We start from the raw sequence: 22,309 nt of genomic DNA, 5'->3' as shown, positions 1-22,309 counted from the left end.
ATACAATATTAATTCAAATAAGGAAATCAAAGAAATAATCTCCCCATCATCCCACATTAGAAGAGTACACATGACACTTACTGATAGTCTGTAAATATTACAGATTGGTCAGAGATTTGTGCTTTCATGTGTAACCAGGCATAAAAAAAAAGTTCATGGTTCTTATAGGACCTTTGGTAGATACAGTGAGATTTAGGGCTTTTGTTTAAGATGCTGTCTGAAAGTAAACTTCATTTTCCTAGCGTGTAGCCAGATGGACTCAGGACCAGTGGGTTATGTGCTCTTCTGCTAGCAGATGGGAGACTGAGTCAGATTTCAAAGCTGATGTCACCCTAGATATACCCCTGCAGTGACCTCAGCTCTTCAGTATCTCTCCGTCTCCTAGCAGATGCAGACACTATCCCACACACTAGCACAGTGTTAAGAAATTACAGCAAGAAGACAACATTTAAGAGGAGCCCCGCTGTCCTGCAGTGATACCTAAGGGTCCCTCCCCCAGTTGAGAATTCCTGAGGTGATTTCAATATCCCTCAAGAGGTGAGCCTTGGTCCGGTAGCCGGTAACCCTGGCGTGGACTTAGCCCCTAGAACGGCTGAAAGGCAGCTGGTACACATCCAAGTGCGGCGGTGAAGGTAAAGCCCTCTTCCCCCGCAGCTGGAGACCATTCCGGCACGCGATCGACAAGCGCCGAGACCAGTAAGAGGAAAACTTTAAACTAAGGTCTCCAATTTCCGGGGCTCGGAGTGCCGTCCTGATTACGAATTTCACCCGGCAAGGTAAAAAGAGAGCATGGATCGGGTTGAGCAGCCTTGGTTGGGCTAGGTCCGGTGCTGGGGTCCGAACACGTGGAAACCCTTGGGGACGTCAGCGCCATCTTCCCTTCTCGTCCGGCGGTATGTGCGGGGCAGGCCGGTCGGTCGGTCAATGCACCCAACTTGTGCGCCTTTAACTTAGATGCGCGCACAACCGCGCGCATAACTACATGCACAGACGAGCTTACAGCAACACGCGCGCATTGTGCTCACGCGCATAACTACACGCACTTTGAAGCACATTACTTGTGTGCCTAGACATAGAGGCAATGGCACCGGCGTCCAAGAAGCCCAGAAGTTACTCTCTTTGCACAGCCTGTCACATCAGCGCCACACAGCCTGAACTGGAGTCCTGCCTGTGTCATCACTGCAAAGAAGCCCGGGGGGACCAAAGCCTGGTCCCTCACTATCTAAGGATGGGTCCGGAGCCACTACATACGATAGCATCCCGGATCTATGCAACTCTGAAATGGCTTCTCCACAAGATGGCACCTCAGTGGTCCCTACTCAGACTCCCCCTGGGAATAACATGGACCTAAGGACCTTCTCCTGGTTAGAATTTTTCCAAGGGCTGCAAGCCTTCGTTCAGGCGCAATCAGCCCCGGCTGCGACCTGGGCTCAACCCCCGCCGGAAGCATAAGATTCTCTCAGCCCTGCTCGGATGCCTCGAGACATGCCTTGCCTAACCAAGAATTTCCCTGACAGGAAACCGGACACCTCAGATGATGATGGGGGCTCCCTGGAAGAAGGAGAAATCCCTCCAGGCCTGGAACCATACAGAACCATGCTTCGCTTCTTCCACAGGGATGGATTACCAGCCCTTGTTTCCCAAACTCTGAAGACTCTGGGTATTCCAGGCACGGATCCTATGGCAGAAGCAAAGAAGAACCCCATCTTGGTGTCCCTTCGTAAGACCTCATGTTATTTCCCAATGATGGAAGCCATCCAGGAACTGATTGACCTGGAGTGGGATGCCCCGGAGGCCAGCTTTAAAGGAGGTCGGGCCTTGGAAGCCTTATACTCTCTGGAACCAGTGACCAAGGAATGCCTGCGTTTTCTGAAAGTGGACGCCATGGCCTGTGCCATCTCAAAACGAACAACCATTCCCATTGTGGGAGGGGCTGCATTGAAGAATACTTAGGATAGACGATTAGAATCCATCCTTAAGCAGGCCTTCGACGCAACAGCAATGACACTACAGGTTGCTTCCTGCTGCGCACTGGTGGCACGTTTCTGTTTGCTCCTCGAGAGAGAGGCAAACAACTCAGGAACATATTACCAGTGAAATGATTGAACGTGCAGCAGCCTTTCTGACGGACACATACTCAGCCAGAGGAGTAGCCTTGGAAGTGACGGCTAGAAGACAGTTATGGCTGCGGAATTGGTCTGCTAACTCGACCTATAAAGTGAATCTCACAAGGATGCTCTTTAAAGGATCTCTTATTTGGAAGCAAATTGGAGAAATTAGCCAGCAAGTGGGGTGAATCTCCAATGCCTCGGCTACCGGAGAACAGGGGTAAAAGATCCCAGTGCCCTGCTCCCAGAAGAACTAGGGGCATAGGCTCTCAACGCTTTCGCCCCTACAGGAACTCGCAATTCCAGGCACCTCATCCCTCAGGAAGATCTCAGCCCTTTCGGAACCGACAAATCAAGAGAGGAACAGGCCCGGGGGCAGGCTCCGGCTGTACTCCCCAATGAGAATGGGACGACCCATCCACAGGAAGAGGAAATAGGGGGTCGACTTTCTCTCTTTATCAATGATGGTTCGAGATCACGTCCGACAAGTGGGTACTAAACATCATTCGAGTAGGTTACTCTCTGGAGTTCTGCAGCATCTCTCAGGACAAATTTATGATGTCACCCTGCTACTCCCACACCAAGAGGCTGGCAGTGGAACATAAGAACATAAGAAAATGCCATACTGGGTCAGACCAAGGGTCCATCAAGCCCAGCATCCTGTTTCCAACAGTGGCCAATCCAGGCCATAAGAACCTGGCAAGTACCCAAAAACTGTCTATTAGTACCCAAAAACTACTAAGCCACTTTGACAAGACTACTCAATTTGAAGGCAATAACTCCGGTTCCTACACCCCAACAAAATACGGGGTGCTATTCCATCTATTTTATCGTCCCCAAGAAAGAAGGATCATTCCGACCCATCTTGGATCTCAAGAACATCAACCGTCATCTGCGGATAACACACTTCGCATGGAGACTCTTCGCTCCGTAATAATGGCAGTACAACCAGGAGAGTTCCTAACCTCCCTGGACCTCTCCGAAGCCTACCTTCACATTCCAGTCCATCAAGATCACCAGCGTTTTCTATGCTTTGCGATAGTGGGTCATCATTACCAATTCTGAGTGCTACCCTTCGGCTTAGCAACCGCCTCCAGAACATTTTCCAAAATTATGGTGGTCATGGCGTCAACACTGAAGAAGGAAGGGATCTTGGTACACCCTTACTTGGATGACTGACAGCAAAGTCAAGAACCTACTGCAGGATCTCGGTTGGGTCGTGAACACTGTCAAGAGCAGTCTGCAGCCCTCTCAGTCTCTAGAGTATCTTGGGGCCTGTTTCGACACCAAACAGAACAAAGACTTCCTTCCTCCCCAGAGGAGAAGGAAGCTGATGGAACAATTACGACGATTGATGATCAATGCAAGCCCCAAGGTATGGGACTATCTTCAAGTCCTCGGCCTCATGGCATCAACCCTGGAGGTCGTCCCATGGGCAAGGACTCACATGCGACCACTCCAGTGCTCCTTACTGTCATGCTGGAACCCACTGTCCCAGGATTACTTAATTTGCTTCCAACTACCAGCAGAGGTACGTTCTCAGCTTCAGTGGTGGCTACAGGAAGACCACCTAAGCAGAGGAGTAAGCGTATCCCCACTAAACTGGATCATGCTCACCACAGATGTGAGCCTACGAGGGTGAAGAGCCCACTGTTAGGAACCGACGGCCCAGGGACAATGGAGCAAGGAAGAGGCGGGATGGAACATAAACCGCCTGGAAGCTTGAGCAGTCAGACTAGCATGCCAGCGATTCAGCCACAGGCTCTAAGGCAAAGCGATTTGAGTAATGTCAGACAATGGTTGCTTACATCAACCGCCAGGGAGGAACCAGGAGCCAACAGATGTCTCTGGAGATAGACTCTCTCATGGCATGGGCAGAGATAAACCCACAAGGGATCTCAGCCTCCCACATTGCAGGAAAAGACAATGTCTCAGATTTCCTCAGCAGAGAGAGCCTGGACCCCAGGGGAATGGACGCTGTCGGCCACAGCCTTCCAACTGATAGTATATTGCTGGGGCCTCCCAGCCATGGATCTACTGGCCACCTACCTCCGTGCCCAAGTCCCCAGGTTCTTCAGCCGCAGATGAGAGCCACACTCCCAAGGGATCGAAGCTCTCATCCAGACCTGGCCAGAGGAAGACTTACTGTACGCCTTCCCCCCCATGGCCACTACTGGGCAAGGTCATCCGCAAAATAGAATACCACAGGTGACTAGTTCTACTAGTGGCCCCGGATTGGCCAAGACGCCCATGTTATGCAGACATGCAAAGACTCCTTGCGGGGAGCCCTCTGTGCCTATCTCCACACAGGGACCTTCTCCAGCAAGGCCTGATTCTTCACAAAGATCTATCTCTATTCTCTCTTACAGTCTAGCCCTTGAGAGGACTCATCTGAAGAAGCGCGGTTACTCAAAGGCCATGATTGACAGCCTGCTCCGCACACGCAAGTTCTCAACATCTCCGGCATACGTACGGATATGGAGAATATTCGAAGCCTGTTGTGAGGACCGCAGGATACTCCCGCAGTCGGCCAAGATCCCCATGATTCTGGAGTTCTTATAGGACAGTATGAAAAAGGGGTTGTCACTCAACTCCCTCAAGATCCAAGTAGCATCCCTCTCCTGCTTCAGAGCCGAAGTGAATGGAATCCGTCTATCAGCTCATCCTGATTTGACCCGTTTCCTAAAAGGGGTTAAGCAACTTCGGCCAATCCTAAGGAACTTCAATCTGGTATTAGACTTCCTAGTGGGGGCTTCCTTCAGACCAACGCGCAGTCTGTCACTACACCTCTTAACATTGAAGATGGTATTCCTGGTGGCAATATGTTCAGCTCGTCGCATCTCCGAACTACAGGTACTATCCTTTCTGGAACCGTTCCTTAGGTTCACTCCTGGAACCATACAGCTGTGCACCATTCCGTCCTTCCTACTGAAAGTGGTTTCAGAGTTTCATTTGAACCAAGCCATCTCCCTACCATCTCCGTATGAACATAAGGACTCGGAAGACTCACACCTTCGCCATCTAAATATCGGCAGACTCCTGGTGCGATACCTGGAAAGATCGGAACCGGTGCGCAAAACGGATCGCTTGTTCCACAGCGGGAAGAATCAAGGAGAAGCGGCCTCAGGGGCGACCATAGCTTGCTGGATCAAGGAAGTAATCAAGGTGGCCTAACTAGAGGCAGGAAAGCCCTTATCCCTACAGGTTAAGGCTCATTCTAATAGGGCCCAGGCAGTATCTTGGGCAGAAACCAAGCTGCTGTCGCCTGTCGAGATCTGTTGGGCGGCGACGTGGTCCTCCCTACATACCTTCTCCAGGTTCTACCGCCTAGATGTTCAAGCCCGAGAAGACGCAGCCTTTGAAAGTGCAGTACTAAGTGGGCCACGGGCAGCCTCCCACCCTGACCATGAGTAGGTTTTGTACATCCCACTGGTCCTGAGTCTATCTGGCTACACGCTAGGAAATGGAGAAATTACTTACCTGATAATTTAGTTTTCCTTAGTGTAGACAGATGGACTCAGCAGACTGCCCACGGCTGCCCCAGAGAAGGAGAACCTCAGGAAGCGAACCTTGAGATTAAGCAAATATGGGTAAGCTGTTGCCTACCCCTATTTCAAGACACCCGCAGTTTTTCCGGTGTCGGCGTTAATTGGTTGAGTGCACTGGCAGTCTCCAGTTTTTTGAAATCAGTTGAATCAGTTCAATCAAGTTTAATCAGTTTTAATCAAGTTATTTAAGCAAAGATATATCCACAATGGCTTTTCGAAGAGAATACTGAAGAGCTGAGCTCACTGCAGGGGTATATCTAGAGTGATGTCAGCTTTGAAATCTGACTCCGTCTCTCATCTGCTAGCAGAAGAGCACATAACCCACTGGGGTCCTGAGTCCATCTGTCTACACTAAGGAAAACGAAATTATCATGTAAGTAATTTCTCCGATATTGTTTACATAAAAAGGCATCTGCAAGTTATGGGCTGCTTGGTGTAATTTAACTTGTGTTTAATATACCAACCAAAAGTTATTTTCACCTTTTTCAAAGGAATTTTCAGATTTCCTATAAAAGTTACAGAAATGTCATCATTTTCCCTTTCCTCTCCCCCACACCCTGGCATAATTATCATCATCTTCCCTCTCCCTCCACCTCTTGCCCCCACACCTTGATGATATCACCTCTTTCCTTCTCCCGCCACCCACTGGCATCATCACCTTCCCTCTACCTCCATCTCTCCTCCCCACCCATGCCTCATCATCATCACCTTCCCTCTCCCTACACCTCTTCTCCTCATTCCCCCCCCCCCCCCCCCCCCCCCGGTATCATCATCACTACCCCTCTCCCCCATCCCTTAGCATAATCATCATCTTCCCTCTCCCTCACCCCCCAGCATCATAACCTTCTCTTTCCTTCCCTCTTCCTTAACTACCCCAGCAATCACGTTATCTTCCCTTTTCTTCCACTCCTGGCATCACCTTCCCTCACCCCCTGCATCATCAGCAACTCTCTCTCTGAACCCCCCCCCCACCCTTGGCAATCACCTTCTCTCTCCTTCACTTCCTGGCATCATCATCATCCCTCTACCCCCCCCCCCCCCAACATAATTATCCTTTCTTCTCTTTCTCTTTACCTCCTGGCATCTCTTTCACTCCTTCACATGATTGTCACCTTCCCTCTCCCTCCACCCCTGGCATCATTAGCTTCTCTTCCCTTTCCCTTACTCCCTAGCATCATCACTTGCCCTGTCTTTCCACCCTGCCCCCCCCCCCCCCCCAAACCCGGCACCATCAACTTCCCTTCCTTCTAATCTCTCCCCCCCCCCCCCCCCAATGTCCTGGAATGGCAGACTTTTGTGAGCAGACAGGCTTACCTAGTGCTGCTTCTTCCTACTCTGCTGGTTTCTCTCTGCAATTGGAATTGCACAGGGCCAGCATTTTTAGCAAGACCATAGGGCCCCTTTGCTTTTTCTGTTGTAGATGAGAACCAGCAGAGGGGAAAGAAGGAGCAACTGCAGATAAGCATTGCTGTCCTTCCCCTGCTGGTGGGAGGACATTCTGCAAGCCAGAAGGGAAATAGAAAATGAGGACTACAGCCACAGCACACTCACACTTCAGCCATGGCACACTAATGTGCCGTGACAGACCAGTTGGGAAACACTGGTCTTAACAGCCTTGCTAGACAGCATTGTTAAAGCTGTCTTTTCATGAAAAGCTTCTCCCTGCAGGTCAGTGGCTGCCTGCTCAGAGTGGGTGTTGCTTTGGCTGTGTGGCCTCCTAGTCTTCTGTCCATAAGTATTATGGGGAAGTTTAGACTAGCCTTAGGGCAGCCAATGGACACGCTCTTTGACGGAGGAGCCAGTGTTGGAAAGGAGTTTCCACTAAATGCTTGGAGAACAGGCTGGCATTTATTGCTGGAGCGGAGTCTCTTGTCAGGGGATCCAGTGTAGCAAGGTCCTCTGTTCTCAAGCGGAGGAAAGCTTCCAGGCAGAAAATTCAGTGAACTCTGCTACTATGGCAGGCCAAATCTTGGTTGGAAAGGATGCAAGAGAATTTCCTCTGGTCATTGAACCTCTTAGAGGCTTTCCATAAGGGAAGATCACCAGCAGTATCTTCGTTTTGCATCCTATGGTGCATTTTCATTTTAAGGCCCTTCCTTCACACTTTCCATGGTGTCAAGAACATTTTCTAAAGTATTGGTAGTAGTTACAGCTTACATATGCACAAAGGTATCCTGGTACAGCTGTACACTGCCAGTTACTGGCAGTTAAGAGCCAGGTCATGATAGGAGAGCCACACAGTCTCAGCTAAGGTGGTCCCAGACCTGGAAGGCTGGGTAGTGATTTATGTGAAGAGCAATCTATTGCCTTCCAGTTGCTGGATTATCTAAAGGTTCACTTTGCTGCCACAGTATCCTTTGGTATTCTTGACTTGGGAAAGGATAGCCAAGTTGTTGATGCAGGTGCAGCCTTTTCCCAGAAAGCTACTGGGTTTTGGGATTATCTTTGGCTTCTAGGTTCAGTGGCTGCCACCTTGGAATTCGTCTTGTTAGCCAGATGCATGTCCATTCCCTACTCATGTCCATGTTAACCTTTTGGTTCCTGCATTTAGAGGATTATGGGATTCTTCTTTTCCTTCCTTCTTCTGTAAGAGCATCTTTTGTTCATCTTCTGTCATGTTTCTCTTAAAGGGGGTCGATTGAGAATCTTCAAGTTGGCTCTTGGGTCTCAAAACCTTCTGGGATAGACCAAGGTCCATCAAGCCCAGCATTCTGTCCCATGAAGTAGACCTAATTCCTGTTACTCGCTTTCTGGAATAGCAGTAGCTTTCTTTAGTCTACCTCGTTAATAATGTTTTATGTGCTATTCCTCCAGGAATTTATCCAAATCTCTTTGAAACCCCACTAAGCTAGTTGATTTTACAACATCCACTGGTAACAGATCGTACAGCTTGTGTGTGGAGTAAAAAAATAAAAAGTACTTTCTAAGATTAGCTTTAAATCTTCCATTCTTAGATTTATGTCCCCTTATTTTGGTATTATTTGAAAGGGTAAATAACAGTCCTTTATTTACCTGTTCTACCCTAGCCATGATTTTATAAACTTCTATCATATCCCCTCTGTCATCTCTTTTCTAAGCTGAAGAGACCTAACTTGTATAGTCTGTCATCATAGGGGAGCCATTTCATTTCCTTTATTATTTGTGTTGCCCTCCTTTGTACCTTTTCTAGTTTCTCAGTCTTTTTTGAGATGGGGCAACCAGAACTGAACAGAGTCCTCTGGGGGGGGTTGCACCACCGATCAATAAGCAAACCTGGTGGCCTGGGAAGCTCTCTGTTTGTCATGTGGCCAGGGAGCTATGGTCCAAGGAGGAAACCTTGTTGTCTTTAGACAGGTGGAAAATCAATACCATCAAATTGGTTCTGGTGCATATTCATCAAGTTTGCATACTATAAACAGTGCTTGCTGTAGATAGCAGGATGAATTGGCCATTATATGTGGATGATGTCCTCTGGTGGCACTGAATGAACTGATCTCTCCTCATTTATACTAGAACTAATCTAGCTATGTAGTTGACTCTCTAGGAAGGCAAACAGGTATTCCATGGTTAATTCATCCTGTCTACAGAAAACACCATTGACAGTAAGCATACCTTTTCTATTGATAACCAGGCTGAATTAGCCATTACATGTGGGGAATCCTAAGCTGAAGGCTGCAGTGGAGCATTTTCTTAGTAAGCAACCTGGCCCACATTATGGAGAATGCACCAACAGATTTTGCAAAACTACTTGTCCAAATTTACTGTCAGTCTTGAGGCTATCAAAACAGTGGAACGTAAAGGTATGAACAGAAGATCAAAACCTCTTATATTTAACTCTGTTACTCAAACCTGGAATTGCCCAAGAACATCAGGCAAAGCAGAGTTGTTTACTTGTAACTGATGTTCTCCAAGGACAGCAGCATGTCAGTCCATCATCTAATGGAGCCTGGCAGGGAAAACTTATGTCAAAGTTTGTTTAACTTTGACTGAGTCTCACTGAGCATGGCCATGCATACGTTATGCCATATAGCAACACAACATAAAATAAAATTAGACTAACAGCCATGAAGTGCAGACCCAACTCCAAGGGGAGTCACGTGGGTCTCATGAAGATTGTCATCCTGCTGTCCTTGAACACCTTTGTCACGGATGTGAACCCTTGGGCTATGGTGTGGTTGACACAGCCTAATAGACAAACCCATTAGGCCCACGCTGACAGCAGGTGGACTCGATCCTATAAGGATGGGTCTAGGACTTCATCTGTACCAACCCCATTACCCAAGGTTGAGCTCTTGGATTCCAGGGGCCGGTAGGGCTTAGGCAAGGGTACCGTAAAGCGTGATCAGATGTAGTCAAATAGCAGGCTGAGGTCAGGGTGGACAGTGAGCAAAACATTGTTGAGATCCAGGTTGAGGTTGGGGCAGGCAGCATCAAGGTTCAGGCTGAGGCAGGGCAGGCAGCAGTCCAAGGGGGCATAGTCAAGGTCCAAAGCTAGAGTCAAAACCCGGAGTCAGGAAGAGATGGACAGGGAAGCAAGACACGGGTGAAACAAGGTAAGGCAGGACAAGGCACAACAAGAACAGGTAAGGAGACAGCAAAGCACAACAAGGAAAATAGAGAGGCAAGGCAAGCACAAAACAGCAACATGCATTGCAGGAGCAGGAAGACCTGATGCTGAAGCATGGGCTCATAACATGGCGGGGGTTTAAATACTGTGTTATATGATGTCAAATGAGTGCGCCGATTGAGGGTTTTCCCGCTGTGGAGCCTTTAAGAGGTGCCACACCATGCGTGCAGTGCCTCTTAAAGTTGCCATGAAATATATGAATGTGCGGGGTAGAAATTTTATTAAATAAATAGGAGGCTCCAGCCTGACACAGTGGGATGGCATCGGCGCTGTGTGAGCCACAAATATGGGAGTGAATGCGGTTGGTCGCGGGACATCCCATGGCCGTCCAAAAGTTACAACCTGTTATAGGTAAGCAACTCTGCTTTCTCCAAGGACAAGCAGGCTGGCAGTCCTCACACTTGAGTGAATCCTTAACTACAGGTGACCCCCCCCTCAATAAAAAAAAATGGGATGACAAAAACTTTCCTGGGTGATTAACTCCTAAGATAGAACCTAACATTGTGTAACTACAGCAAGGGTTATTTTTCCCTATATGCATCACTTTGCACTTGTCCATGTTAAATTTCATCTGCCATTTGGAAGCCCAATCTTCCAGTCTCGCAAGATCCTCCTGCAATTCATCACAATCCGCTTGAGATTTTACTACTCTGCATAATTTGCATCATCCGCAAATTTCCTTAGGAAATTTCTTAGATTGTAAGCTGTATTGAGCAGGAACTCTCTTTTTGTATGTTTGTACAACACTGCATCTGTTGTATATCGCTATAGAAATGTTGAGAAGTAATAGTAGGATATCCAGAATTTTGTGTCTGGTATCTTCTTCCATCTCCAAAGTAAAAGGTATGGCCTCTGCCATCAACTGAACAAATCCCTGCAGAGTGGTCCTCCAGTAGGAATTTCCTTCTGTCAGGAGGAGGAGAGGGGTCGGAGGGGAGACCTTCCAATGCCTCATCATCCAAACCACCCTCAAGAGCTACCACATCCCCAGGAATACACAGATTCCTCCCCTCTGCGGCTAGTGGGGGAGGGATCCCTAGATGCTCAATCCTTAGCCAGTGGTGTGGGGCTTGGATCCCGAGGGAGCTTCCTCCTTCAAGGAATCTGGGATGAGCATTGGGATGGCTAGTACAGACTCAGATGCCCCTATGGGCGTTGACACTGTGGCAGAAATAGACACTGATGCCAGCATGAGTAGTGCACCGATGAGCGCTTGCAAGGAATCGATTAGCAGCTCTAGGAAAAGCGGTGCCATCAGTACTCCCACGCTGTCCCGCAGTGCCTGCTCCACGCCAGTCTGCAACCTTCACTCCCAACTTCTCTTCGAACACTGGCAATGCCAACACCAACTGGGAGTCAGGAGTGGTCGCATACTCTTCGGAACCGAGAGGAGGATCGGTGGCTGATACCAGGGCTGGTGGAGACTGTGGCGACCCCACAGGAATCTTGGAGCATGAGCTCTCCTCACTGCGGGGTCACTTTGGGGATACCTTGGCTGAAGCCGGGCCATCCCCGCGCTTGAAACCATGCATCAACTGGGATGGACGCTGATAATTCCTTAGCTTTTCTCAGTGCTTGGCTGGGTCTTCCCCGGTGCCGAGGCTGAAGAGGAACCTGAATCCTTCTTCGATCGGGAGGAACTGGGGGCTGGCTTGTCTCTGGGATCCTTATTGGTCACTGGCTCTGAGGGAACCGATGGCAAACCCCCCCCCCCCCCCCCCCCCCCCCCCCCACACATACACACACTGATCTCAACATCCCGATGTCCATCAGTGCAGCTCCATGGTCCTTCATTGAAACATATAGAAACATAGAAATGACGGCAGAAGAAGACCAAATGGCCCATCCAGTCTGCCCAGCAAGCTTCACACATTTTTTCTCTCATACTTATCGGTTTCTCTTAGCTCTTGGTTCTATTTCCCTTCCACCCCCACCTTTAATGTAGAGAGCAGTGATGGAGCTGCATCCAAGTGAAATATCTAGCTTGATTAGTTAGGGGTAGTAGCCGCCGCAATAAGCAAGCTACACCCATGCTTATTTGTTTTACCCAGACTAAGTTATACAGCCCTTATTGGTTGTTTTCTTCTCCCCTGCCGTTGAAGCAGGGAGCTATGCTGGATATGCGTGAAGTATCAGTTTTCTTTTTTTCTCCCCTGCTGTTGAAGCAGAGAGCTATGCTGGATATGCGTGAAGTATCAGTCTTCTCCCATGCTGTTGAAGCAGAGAGCCATGCTGGATATGCATCGAAAGTGAAGTATCAGGCACATTTGGTTTGGGGTAGTAACCGCCTTAACAAGCCAGCTACTCCCCGCTTTGTGAGTGCGAACCCTCTTTTCCTCTCCCCTGCCGTTGAAGCAGAGAGCTCTGCTGGAGGTGTGAAGTATCAGTTTTTCTTCTCCCCTGCCGTTGAAGCAGAGAACTATGCTGTATATGCATTGAAAGTGAAGTATCAGGCTTATTTGATTTGGGGTAGTAACCGCCGTAACAAGCCAGCTACTCCCCTCTTTGTGAGTGTGAATCCTTTTTTCCACATTTCCTCTTGCTGTTGAAGCTTAGAGCGATGTTGGAGTCACAGTAAGCATGTGTATGTTTATTTAATAAGGGTATTGTCTCCAGGCAGTAGCCATCATTCTGGCGAGTCACCCACTCTTCATTGGCGGCCTCTTGACTTTATGGATCCAGAGTGTTTATCCCACGCCCCTTTGAAGTCCTTCACAGTTCTGGTCTTCACCACATCCTCCGGAAGGGCATTCCAGGCATCCACCACCCTCTCCGTGAAGAAATACTTCCTGACATTGGTTCTGAATCTTCCTCCCTGATGCCGAAAGGACTGTTATATAAAACTAATTAAATAAAATAAATAAATGTAACGTCATTCGGAAACGTCAAAATAACGCCATCATAACGGTTTACATCATCTCAAGTTGGGCCCCGGCATCCTTTGGAGGTCATCTGTGTGCATTTGTGGCAACCCCTGAAGTCAAATGATGCCCCCAAGCAGACAACACATCTATCTTAGGGATCTGTGATAAGACATGGTCCTTGCACATCAAGGGTATTGCTGGAACCCGGTCAACATCCATGTGAAAAAAAGGACACTAAAACAAATTTGATGGTGGCGAGACCATCAAAGGCTAACAGCACTGAAGGCACCGCCACCTGGAGGGAACTGACCAAAATAAAAATGACTGAAAAACCTACTTAAGGATAACAACATGGGAAGCACTACAGTACCCTGGACAACCAGCCAAAGATTTTTCCGAAAAAAGAGACAAAACTCCATAGAAAAAGAGTGAGACTCAAGAGTCCCTGACCACTGGGCTCTGTGGAAAAAGAAAGACTGAAGGGACTCTGCTTGGCATAATGAATGCATGGGCATGCTCAGTGAGGCTCTGTCAAAGTTCTAGATACTTTGACATAAGTTTTCCATGCTGGGCTCCGTTGTATAATGTCACCCATTTGTGAAGACTGGTATCCTGCTTATCCTCTAGGACCTCCAAAGAGATGCCCCCAATAGCCTTCCAACTGAGACCAAATCTATGGAAACAGCTGTGATTTTTTTAAAATTTGGTGATTATGGTGAGATCTTGAAGTATCTTCAAACATAATGTTTATTGGGGGTTGCATCCAGTTTCCCATTGCTACATACCAGGATACCAAGGTGCTTGGCTCTTTCTTCATTTCTTTGATTTATAACATTTTCTCACAATGACTTCCAGCAGCTAACTGAGTACAATAAATAAATGCAATACATAAAAAAACCCAAAAAACAGTTCTTAATAAAACATCCCGTCAATCTGACGTCTCACTATCCTGACTATCCCCTCTATTTCACTGAGGGGGCTCTGCAGTCATTAATCCCAATTCCCGCTACTCTCCCATGCTCTGTCACTTCTGAAGGAACAGCGCCTTTTTGCTTGCCTCCTTTATTGGTTAACCACCCCTGAATTTGGGCTGGCTCTTCACCCTTCCTGAGGTTGCAGGCTTGGAGCCCTCACTGCAGCTGCTGTGCAGCTTTTTTCCATAACTTTTGCTTCATCCTGAGCCCCAGACTGAGCCTCGGGAAGTTCCAAATTGCCTGTTCCCATAAGTTGTTTAAAATTAGGATGATTCTCCCTCTTCCTATGATTACTTAGAGGCTGGTACTGTGTGGTCTTTGAAATGTTTAGATGGCAAAGCAATGCTAAATTCCAGGTTGCTCAGGGAGTGTTATTCTAGCAATAGGAGAAATATCTATGACTCATCCTATAAACTTGTTATTGGGCAATAGAAAGGTATTAATGTTTTTAAACTTCTGACTGCACTTAGTTTCTCTGATAGCCTGCCATGCTGTACCATTCTGTCCTGATGTTCCAATCTCTCTGACTTGAATGAGTTTAAAACATTAGTGTAACTTCATTTGGAGACCTATGACCTTGGCCTTCATGGAATGCTTTATTTCTTCACTGTTTTAAGGTCTGAAATGTATCCATTTTCTGCCACATAACTGAGTAAACATTCTCTATTGTCTTTCTAATTTTCTCATACAGCTGTCACCTTCTTCCAACAAATTAGGAAACCCTGTTGTTTATAATAATTTATGTAGTGCATGATGTGACAACACATCCAATTGTAAAACTAACAGCTCTATAAAATAACCAATATTAATGACAACAAATCTGAACTTGGGGGGTAATTATAACAAGACATTAAACCAAAACACACTTCTCCCTAACTGCAGTCTAATTAGCCTAAATAGTGATGACTGCACCTAAAGTTTCTTTGATGATGCACAGACTTTGAAGGTAAGTTTGTAGAGGAAGCCTCCCTCCTTTCTCCAGTGGAGAATCTAGTTTTTGTTGAGAACTTCAGCCTCCTCTTAAACCAGTGTTTTAGGTGATTGTTCCAGCTTTAGATGTTTGACCTCCTATGTGACTCTTGTGCATTGTGTAATTATGAATTGGATTCTCTATAGCCGTTTGTAACTATTCTGGTCAACAGTATGTTTGGAAAATGCTAATATGCCCTTTGAAGGAAATGTGGATTATCCTTTTCCCCCTAGAAACTGATAAGATTTCAGTATTGATGATAACAAACAGGCCAATTCAGTATGGTGCGCTCAGGCCGAGTGCACCGTTAGCCCCCATTTGGACGTTCGTTTTCAACGCGCTATTATTACCCCTTATACAGTAAGGGGTAATAACGTGTAGAAAAAGGGCGGCCAACCCCCCTGAAACAAATAGCGCGCATCACATGCAAATGCATGTTGATGAGCCTATTAGTCACGCTCGATACAGAAAGTAAAATGTGCAGCCAAACCGCACATATTACTCTCAGACATTAACTCCTGCCAGCACCAAGCAAGTGTACAGAAATGCAGAAAAAAACTGCTTTTCTGTACAACCTCTGACTTAATATCATAGCGACATTAAGTCAGAGGCCCCCCCAAAAAAAATCTGAAAATGGACGCTCAATTTTGCCGGCGTCTGTGTTCTGAACCCATGGCTGTCAGCAGGTTCAACAACCGACACCGGTAAAATTAAGTGTTGGCTGTCAAACCTGCTGACAGCCGCCGCTTCTGTCAATAAGGAGGCACTAGGGACGCACTAGTGTCCCTAGTGTCTCCTTATTAGCGTGGGCCCTCATTTGAATACTGAATTGCACGCCCAGGAGAGTGGGTGCTCGCCTTGGAGCCCCGGCTCTCCCGTGCAGTTTACTGAATCGGCCTGAAAGGTCTTAAAGCAGTGGAAAGAGCTGTAGTCTGTCCAATATAACTGTCTCCTTCTACAGGTATGGTCTTAGCCTCTCCTGGGCACATGTAGTGTTGTGATAGAGTGTGAGACAGTTTAGTGGGGTGGAAAGAAGTTTGTGATTTGACAGTATCGTGGGGCCTGTCAGAATCAGTTATGTCTGGATACTGTAAACATTCTGAAACCAATTACATTTTGTAATCATTTGACTAGCACAGAGATTTTGTTTAAAAGTTGACAGTTGGGTGCATCCTAGCTGACCTTCCATTTTACTGGTGTTTTTTGTAATGGGGCTTCATCTTGTGACTGGTGCCTTGCTTCCGAGTCCTGACCTAGAGATGGAATTGCTGCACTCAGAGACATCATTAAACTTGGTTTGCTTTAGCTTAGAGAGAGGATTTTATTCCAGTTCACAAATTGGAAGCCTAATGTCCCCTAAACATTTATTTTCTTACAAATCATGTTGTTTGTTCTAGCACTTTCTTACAGCATGTCATAATGTATTCGCTTACACTGCTTTTATTTTTGTTTAGTTGCTGATCTCATTTAAAGGATCTTCAAGCCGCAGTGGGAGAACAGTTGAAGAGGATTTTTTTCATCCATTGAACTATTTCTTTTTGTATATGTTTCCTTATGGAGCTGGGCTGTTCTAAACATTGCATAAAGTGAAAATGTGTCTTTTTTAATTTAAGAGTAAGTTGTGAACATAGACTATGCCATAGCTGAAGGAATAGTATCTCTGTAAATAACTCATTTGGTATAATTCTACCTTTTTAATAAAAAAAAAAAAAAAAATCTGAAAATTGTTTTGTGTGATCTGCTGTTTCTTGATTTATTTTTTTTTTCCCCAGAAAGTTGAAGAGATGTATCTTATGGTGCAGATGTTGCCACATCAGCATTAACAGGAGGAACAAGGTTGCCATTGCACCAGGTCAACCTGAAAGTTGAGCCTGTCCCGGTTTTGCCTCACTCAGTGCATGGATGGAAATATTTTACTTTCCATAGGGAAATGGGGTAAAACCAGGACTGGGTTGACCTGGGTGAGATGGCAACCCAAGTTAGGAGGAACAGAAGGGCAAGAAGACACTGACCCCCCCCCCCCCCTCCCGCAGCCTAACCCAACCCAGCTCTTCTACAAAACACATGTGGGTGGGTTCCACACCTCTCCTTCTGTTAGTACCGGCTGTAATAAAGTTGGAACTCTCTTACCTGCTCTTTCTTTTGTGGGTGGTAAACAAGCCCACCCTCTTAAACTGGGTGGGGGGATTAAAAAATGACATGTAAGACTTTACAAGAAAACTCTATCCTTTATCTACTGTGCAATATTCGTGAGGTGCAAAGAGCAAGCAGCAGTACTCCTCTAATTTTACTTATCTTTAACAGATTGTAAACATTGCCGTAAAAATGGACCAAAACAGTTTGGTTTTGGCACATTTCATGTTTTCATTTTAGTAATGGCTTTGAAAAAAAACTCCACCACCTTTGAAGGGCACCTTAGGGTGAAAGAGTGGAAAGCAACTACTTAAGTGCCTGAAAATCATTTACATACAGTTTTGTTGGGAACAAAAAGCATCCTGGCATGAAATCTAAGATGTAGATGAGGCAGTATTATATCTGGGCCCCCTCACTCAGATAGATGTAGGCAAAGCAGAAACCTTGATGGACAAGCTGCGTGAAGGAGTTTGGCTTAGTTCTAAGAACCAAATATAAGCTGCCCTGAACTAATTAAGGGGGCAAAAAGATAATGTCAACTGCTGTTAAATTGGAAAAGGCTGAGAGTAGGAAGTGGAACCTCGTTGAAGTGTAAAAGATATATTTAAATTATATCCCATCATGCACTATGTAACGTTAAGTCTCTCTAGAATAGAACTTCCCAATCCTGTCTTGGGGACCTCACAGCCAGTTGGGGTTTCAGGATATCCACAATGTCTACGCATGAGATAAGTTTACATACCACATAGATTCAATTTATCTCATGCTTGTTCATTGTGTGTATTCTAAAAACCTGACTGGCTCTGGGGTCCTCAGGACAGGTGTGGGCAGCCCTGGTCTAGAAAGTACTATACATCTTAGTTATGGCTTTCTTTATAAAGCACCATTTAGTCTGTGCATAAATCTGGGGCTTTCATCTCTAGTATTGTTAACTCGGCACCTTATCACCAACAATAAATAATTCATTAAAAGAAAACTTGTAAAAACAAATCCAAGACCTGGAAGGGGGGTCTTCTTTCTAGGGAGGTAATCACACTTGCTAGCAACACCCACCATTAGGTCTGCATTTTAATGGTTGTCCTGCTTAGCTTTCTGGGTTTTTTGTTTTGTTTTGTTTTTTAATTGAGGATTCCAGTGCAATTTTTGTCAGTAGATTGTGAGAAATGTATTTTAGAGAGATCATTAAAAATGTAATATCTTACCTGTAACATAGTGAGTGACTTTCTTACGTGTCTCTAGACTTCTATGCAAGGTCAGCCCTTGGTTGGTTCATTGATCAGTGGATCCTATATTTAAACTCTTAAGCATATGCTTCTAATATTAGAGAAAAGGCCATGTTAAGGAGGCTCTTTGATTTGGTTAGCAAAGTCAAAGGATGCCACCGTTCATGGATAATACCAAAATATAGCATTAAACACATTCAAATGGAACAAATAACTTTAGCCTTGGTGTGAATTTGTGTGTTCTCCTTGTACTGTATTAACTTCATGTCACCCATGTATTCTTTCTTGTCTTTGTGTAGTGCCCTGATAGATTCTGCTGGGGAGAGATATGGTCTCAGGTGCTATACACTCAGAAGAACATAGACTGTAGGGGAAGATAACTTTATTAAGAGCTACACAACTTTTATTCAAAAATAAAAATATTAAAATATAACAAAGTACAGTGAACAAAAGCAAGGAGATCTTGTCATAAAGCCCAAAGAGGTAGCACCAGAGCCTATAAGCCAGTTTAGTATGCTGGGACTCTTGGTCATCCTGCCCACCTGAACAGTTCACTCACATTTATACAATTTAAAACTTCCTTTCATAAATAAAGTGTACATTCATTTTTTTAATTCATAAAGTGAAAAGATATACCAAACAGATGAATATATACAAATATTGCTGGCATAGCAATTGGCACTTGTGAGTTTTTTAGTTTTGTAACTTGCTTGTTCACATGCATCTCCCCACACCAATCCTATGCAGTTAATCTTTCCCATTTCCACCATTGCTTGCCTCGCCTTGCCTCATCCTCCTCTCTGTGGTGACATGTCTACTTGCTTGAGGGTATGACTGTTTCTTCCTTCTGAGCCATTCTGGGACTGGGAGAGAGGGAAAGCGGCTCTCTCCAGAAAAAGGTGAGGTGACAAGCTGCTCTGATGGGAAAGAAGAGAGGAGACAGCCTGCTGAGAGGGATAGAAAGGTGAGAGAGACTTGGGGAGGGAAAAACTAGAAAGCAACATAGGGGATGGGGCATGGCAGAGAAGAGGACATGGAAAGACAGGTTTAGAGAGAGATTGCAGGGCCCATGCAATGGCAGAGTGAGAGTTGAGAGACCATAGAATACAGAGAAGAGAGGATGCAAGGCAAATGAAATAGAGCACAGGTGTTTTGCTGGAGCACTGCTGACTCTACTGGAGTCTGAGGAAAAATGACAAAACCTGAAAAATGAGACTCAGAAGCTATGGGATGGGAGAAATCCATGCCAAGATCACATTCTGTCATGACTTTCATGATCTACAGGATGCCAGTCTCCTGTTTACAGCAGACAGAAAAACAATGCTGGACTGTCCCATGTAACTACAAGCCCAGTGCTAGGCTGGAGGTGGCTCAAACTGTCTTTTGGGTTGTACGTACTTGAAACCATTGTTTGTGTATGCTAAGACTGTTTGCTGTATAGCCAGTAATAATAAAATGGGTAATAACTATTTTGTAACTTAAAGTCACTTGCCAAACCCAATGACGTACCAGTAAAAGTCCTGCAGTGCTCTCACAACCTCTGCCCAAGCAGTGTTGTCAATAAGAAGCAGCTCCTGTGTGTGTGAGAGGGTGTAGCTTAATTGCTGCTGGTAAGGAGCACCCCTGCTTGCCTGAATCTGTATCAAAGAGTTTAGTCAGAGAGGAGACTTCCCTTTTAATCTTTAGGAAGAAAGGTAGACCCATTGCTTCTGGCATAGTCACCCTTAAGTATTACATGATAGCTCCAGGAAGAAAGTAACAAGGGGGAAGGATTGAATTACTTTTGAGGTTTTCACTACTGTGCATATTGCAGCATATCTGTTTAGCTATTTTCAGTGTTTAACCCCTGTAATTTTAATGTATTAAGTTTTGAAATTCCCTAAGATTCATTCCAGTAATTTCCCTCAACCGAGAGAAGCATTTTTCAAAATTGTCACAGGTTATAAGTACACAGAATACAAATTGATTTGAATTGTAACAGCATTTGTGACATTATACACAACATGGCCTACAACTGAAGCTGTGAGAAAAGTGGTAATGCTGTTTTTAACATTAAAGAGTAACATGCTCCTACAATTAACTTGCCACAAGTGACAGAAATAGCAGAGGCAAAGTAAAGCTGGAAAAAGGACATCCATATTGTGGCATAAGAACAGATGCAGAAGAGTTTCAACTGTGTTTCACACACTTCTCCATGATTCTTCAGGAGCCAATGATAAAGATTTTCTTGCAGTATGGTATAAATGCATCCACTCCAAATAAAAAAAAAAAAAAAATTGTATTGCTAACCACGTTAAACTCGAACTAAGATTTTGATTCCAATAAAAGATTCTTTAGCAGCCACGCTAAAACTATGGGACATTTACTTTAAGTCGATAAAACAGCTGCTGACACATATGTCCCTAGCATTAAACAACTCAAAAACAGAAATTCTATTTATCTCTAATAAAGTTACTGAAAAAATAAAAGTAGATATTTCTACTCTTCCATCGATTCACAAGATTCTTTACGATGTTAGAGATTTGGGCCTTATTCTGGATTCTGAACTTAACATGAAAGCATCAATAAAGGCAATTATAAAGGATGGCTTCTATAAATTAAGAGTGCTAAGAAAATTGAAGCCATTATTACATATAAATGATTTTAGAACTGTGTTACAGGCCTTGATACTACCAAAAATAGATTACTGCAATGTGTTGTTCCTTGGAGTTCCATTATCTACTATTCGCCCACTGCAATTACTGCAGAATGCTGCAGCCCGTCTTTTGTCTGATACAAATAGATGCGATCATGTCTCTCCCGAGCTGATGAAGCTACATTGGCTTCCCGTACAGTATTGTATCCAATACAAGTGTTTTACACTAATCCATAAAGCCATTTATGGCTCCAATTCTGAATGGTTGAATGCCTCCTTACGTATACATGTGCCAGCCCGGAATCTGAGATCACTGGGGCAAGCATTACTAACAATTCCATCTCCCAAATTAGCGCATCTGGGTTCAGTGAGAGAGAGAGGTCTCTCTCTCTGGCTGGTCCCAGATTATGGAATTCCCTCCCAGTTGATATTCGCCTAGAGGACAACATCAATAGCTTTAAGAAACAGATAAAGACCTGGTTATTTCAGCAGGCGTTTAGTCAAACTAATTGATCTGTTATTAGGATATGTTAGTGGAAGAAGTGGAGCTATTAATTTTAACACTGAAATGAGGAACAGAGACATGGGAACATTGGGTAATGTTATTTAAGGGAACGTTGGTTGACGGGTTCATTTATTATAGAATTACTTCTAAATGTATTAGTTTTTAAAGTGTTTTTATTGTTTTAACTTTAATATAATTTTAACTTAATGCTATTGAAAGAATGTAAAATTTAGATAAGTTGTTTATTTTATTTTATTTTTTCATTTTATTTTGAATTTGCTACTGCAAATTCCATGTTTGTAAACCGCCTTGACATGTATTTGAAAGCCGGTATATGAAGTTGAACAAATAAATAAATAAATAAATAAATAAGATGAGAGAACCAACATTCAAATGCACGTACTACTTATATAAAATTAAATGCATTCCATGAAAGAAAACTTCCAAGTTCATAGCACAGGGTTTCAAACATTCCATTATTGGTATCCTGTGCAGAACCTGTTCAGATAAGTAAGCCTTGCTACTTCTGTTTGCTTTGGGATTTTAACATGTTTCTATTTCTGGGTTTCAGTTTGGTCCAAGGTGGATGGCTTCTATGTGATTTTAGCATACAAAGGAAGTCATTTACTAAAGGTTTTCTCCCATTCTATATCCAGGGGAAAAATGAGGCCCTAAAATAGGACAAATTTGCATAACTTAGAATCCCACCTCATTTATTTTGTTTTCCATCTTTTGGACATTTC

The 22,309-nt window shown here is 44.9% G+C and overlaps 1 protein-coding gene across 1 annotated transcript in view; it reads left to right on the top strand.

The window, feature by feature from the left end:
* Positions 1-16,788, top strand: part of EIF4A3 (eukaryotic translation initiation factor 4A3) — a 119,695-nt gene extending 102,907 nt beyond the window's left edge. Inside the window, exon 12 of the mRNA XM_029594489.1 lies at positions 16,525-16,788. Within this exon, the coding sequence (XP_029450349.1) occupies positions 16,525-16,541 (17 nt within the window). The 3' untranslated portion in view covers positions 16,542-16,788. The remainder of the gene's footprint in view (positions 1-16,524) is intronic.
* The last annotated feature ends 5,521 nt before the right edge of the window (positions 16,789-22,309 follow it).

The sequence above is a fragment of the Rhinatrema bivittatum genome, chromosome 3 (assembly GCF_901001135.1).
Source record: "Rhinatrema bivittatum chromosome 3, aRhiBiv1.1, whole genome shotgun sequence".
Taxonomy (NCBI): domain Eukaryota; kingdom Metazoa; phylum Chordata; class Amphibia; order Gymnophiona; family Rhinatrematidae; genus Rhinatrema; species Rhinatrema bivittatum.
Note: the sequence above shows the minus strand (reverse complement) of the source record. Positions and strands in the feature narration are given on the sequence as shown.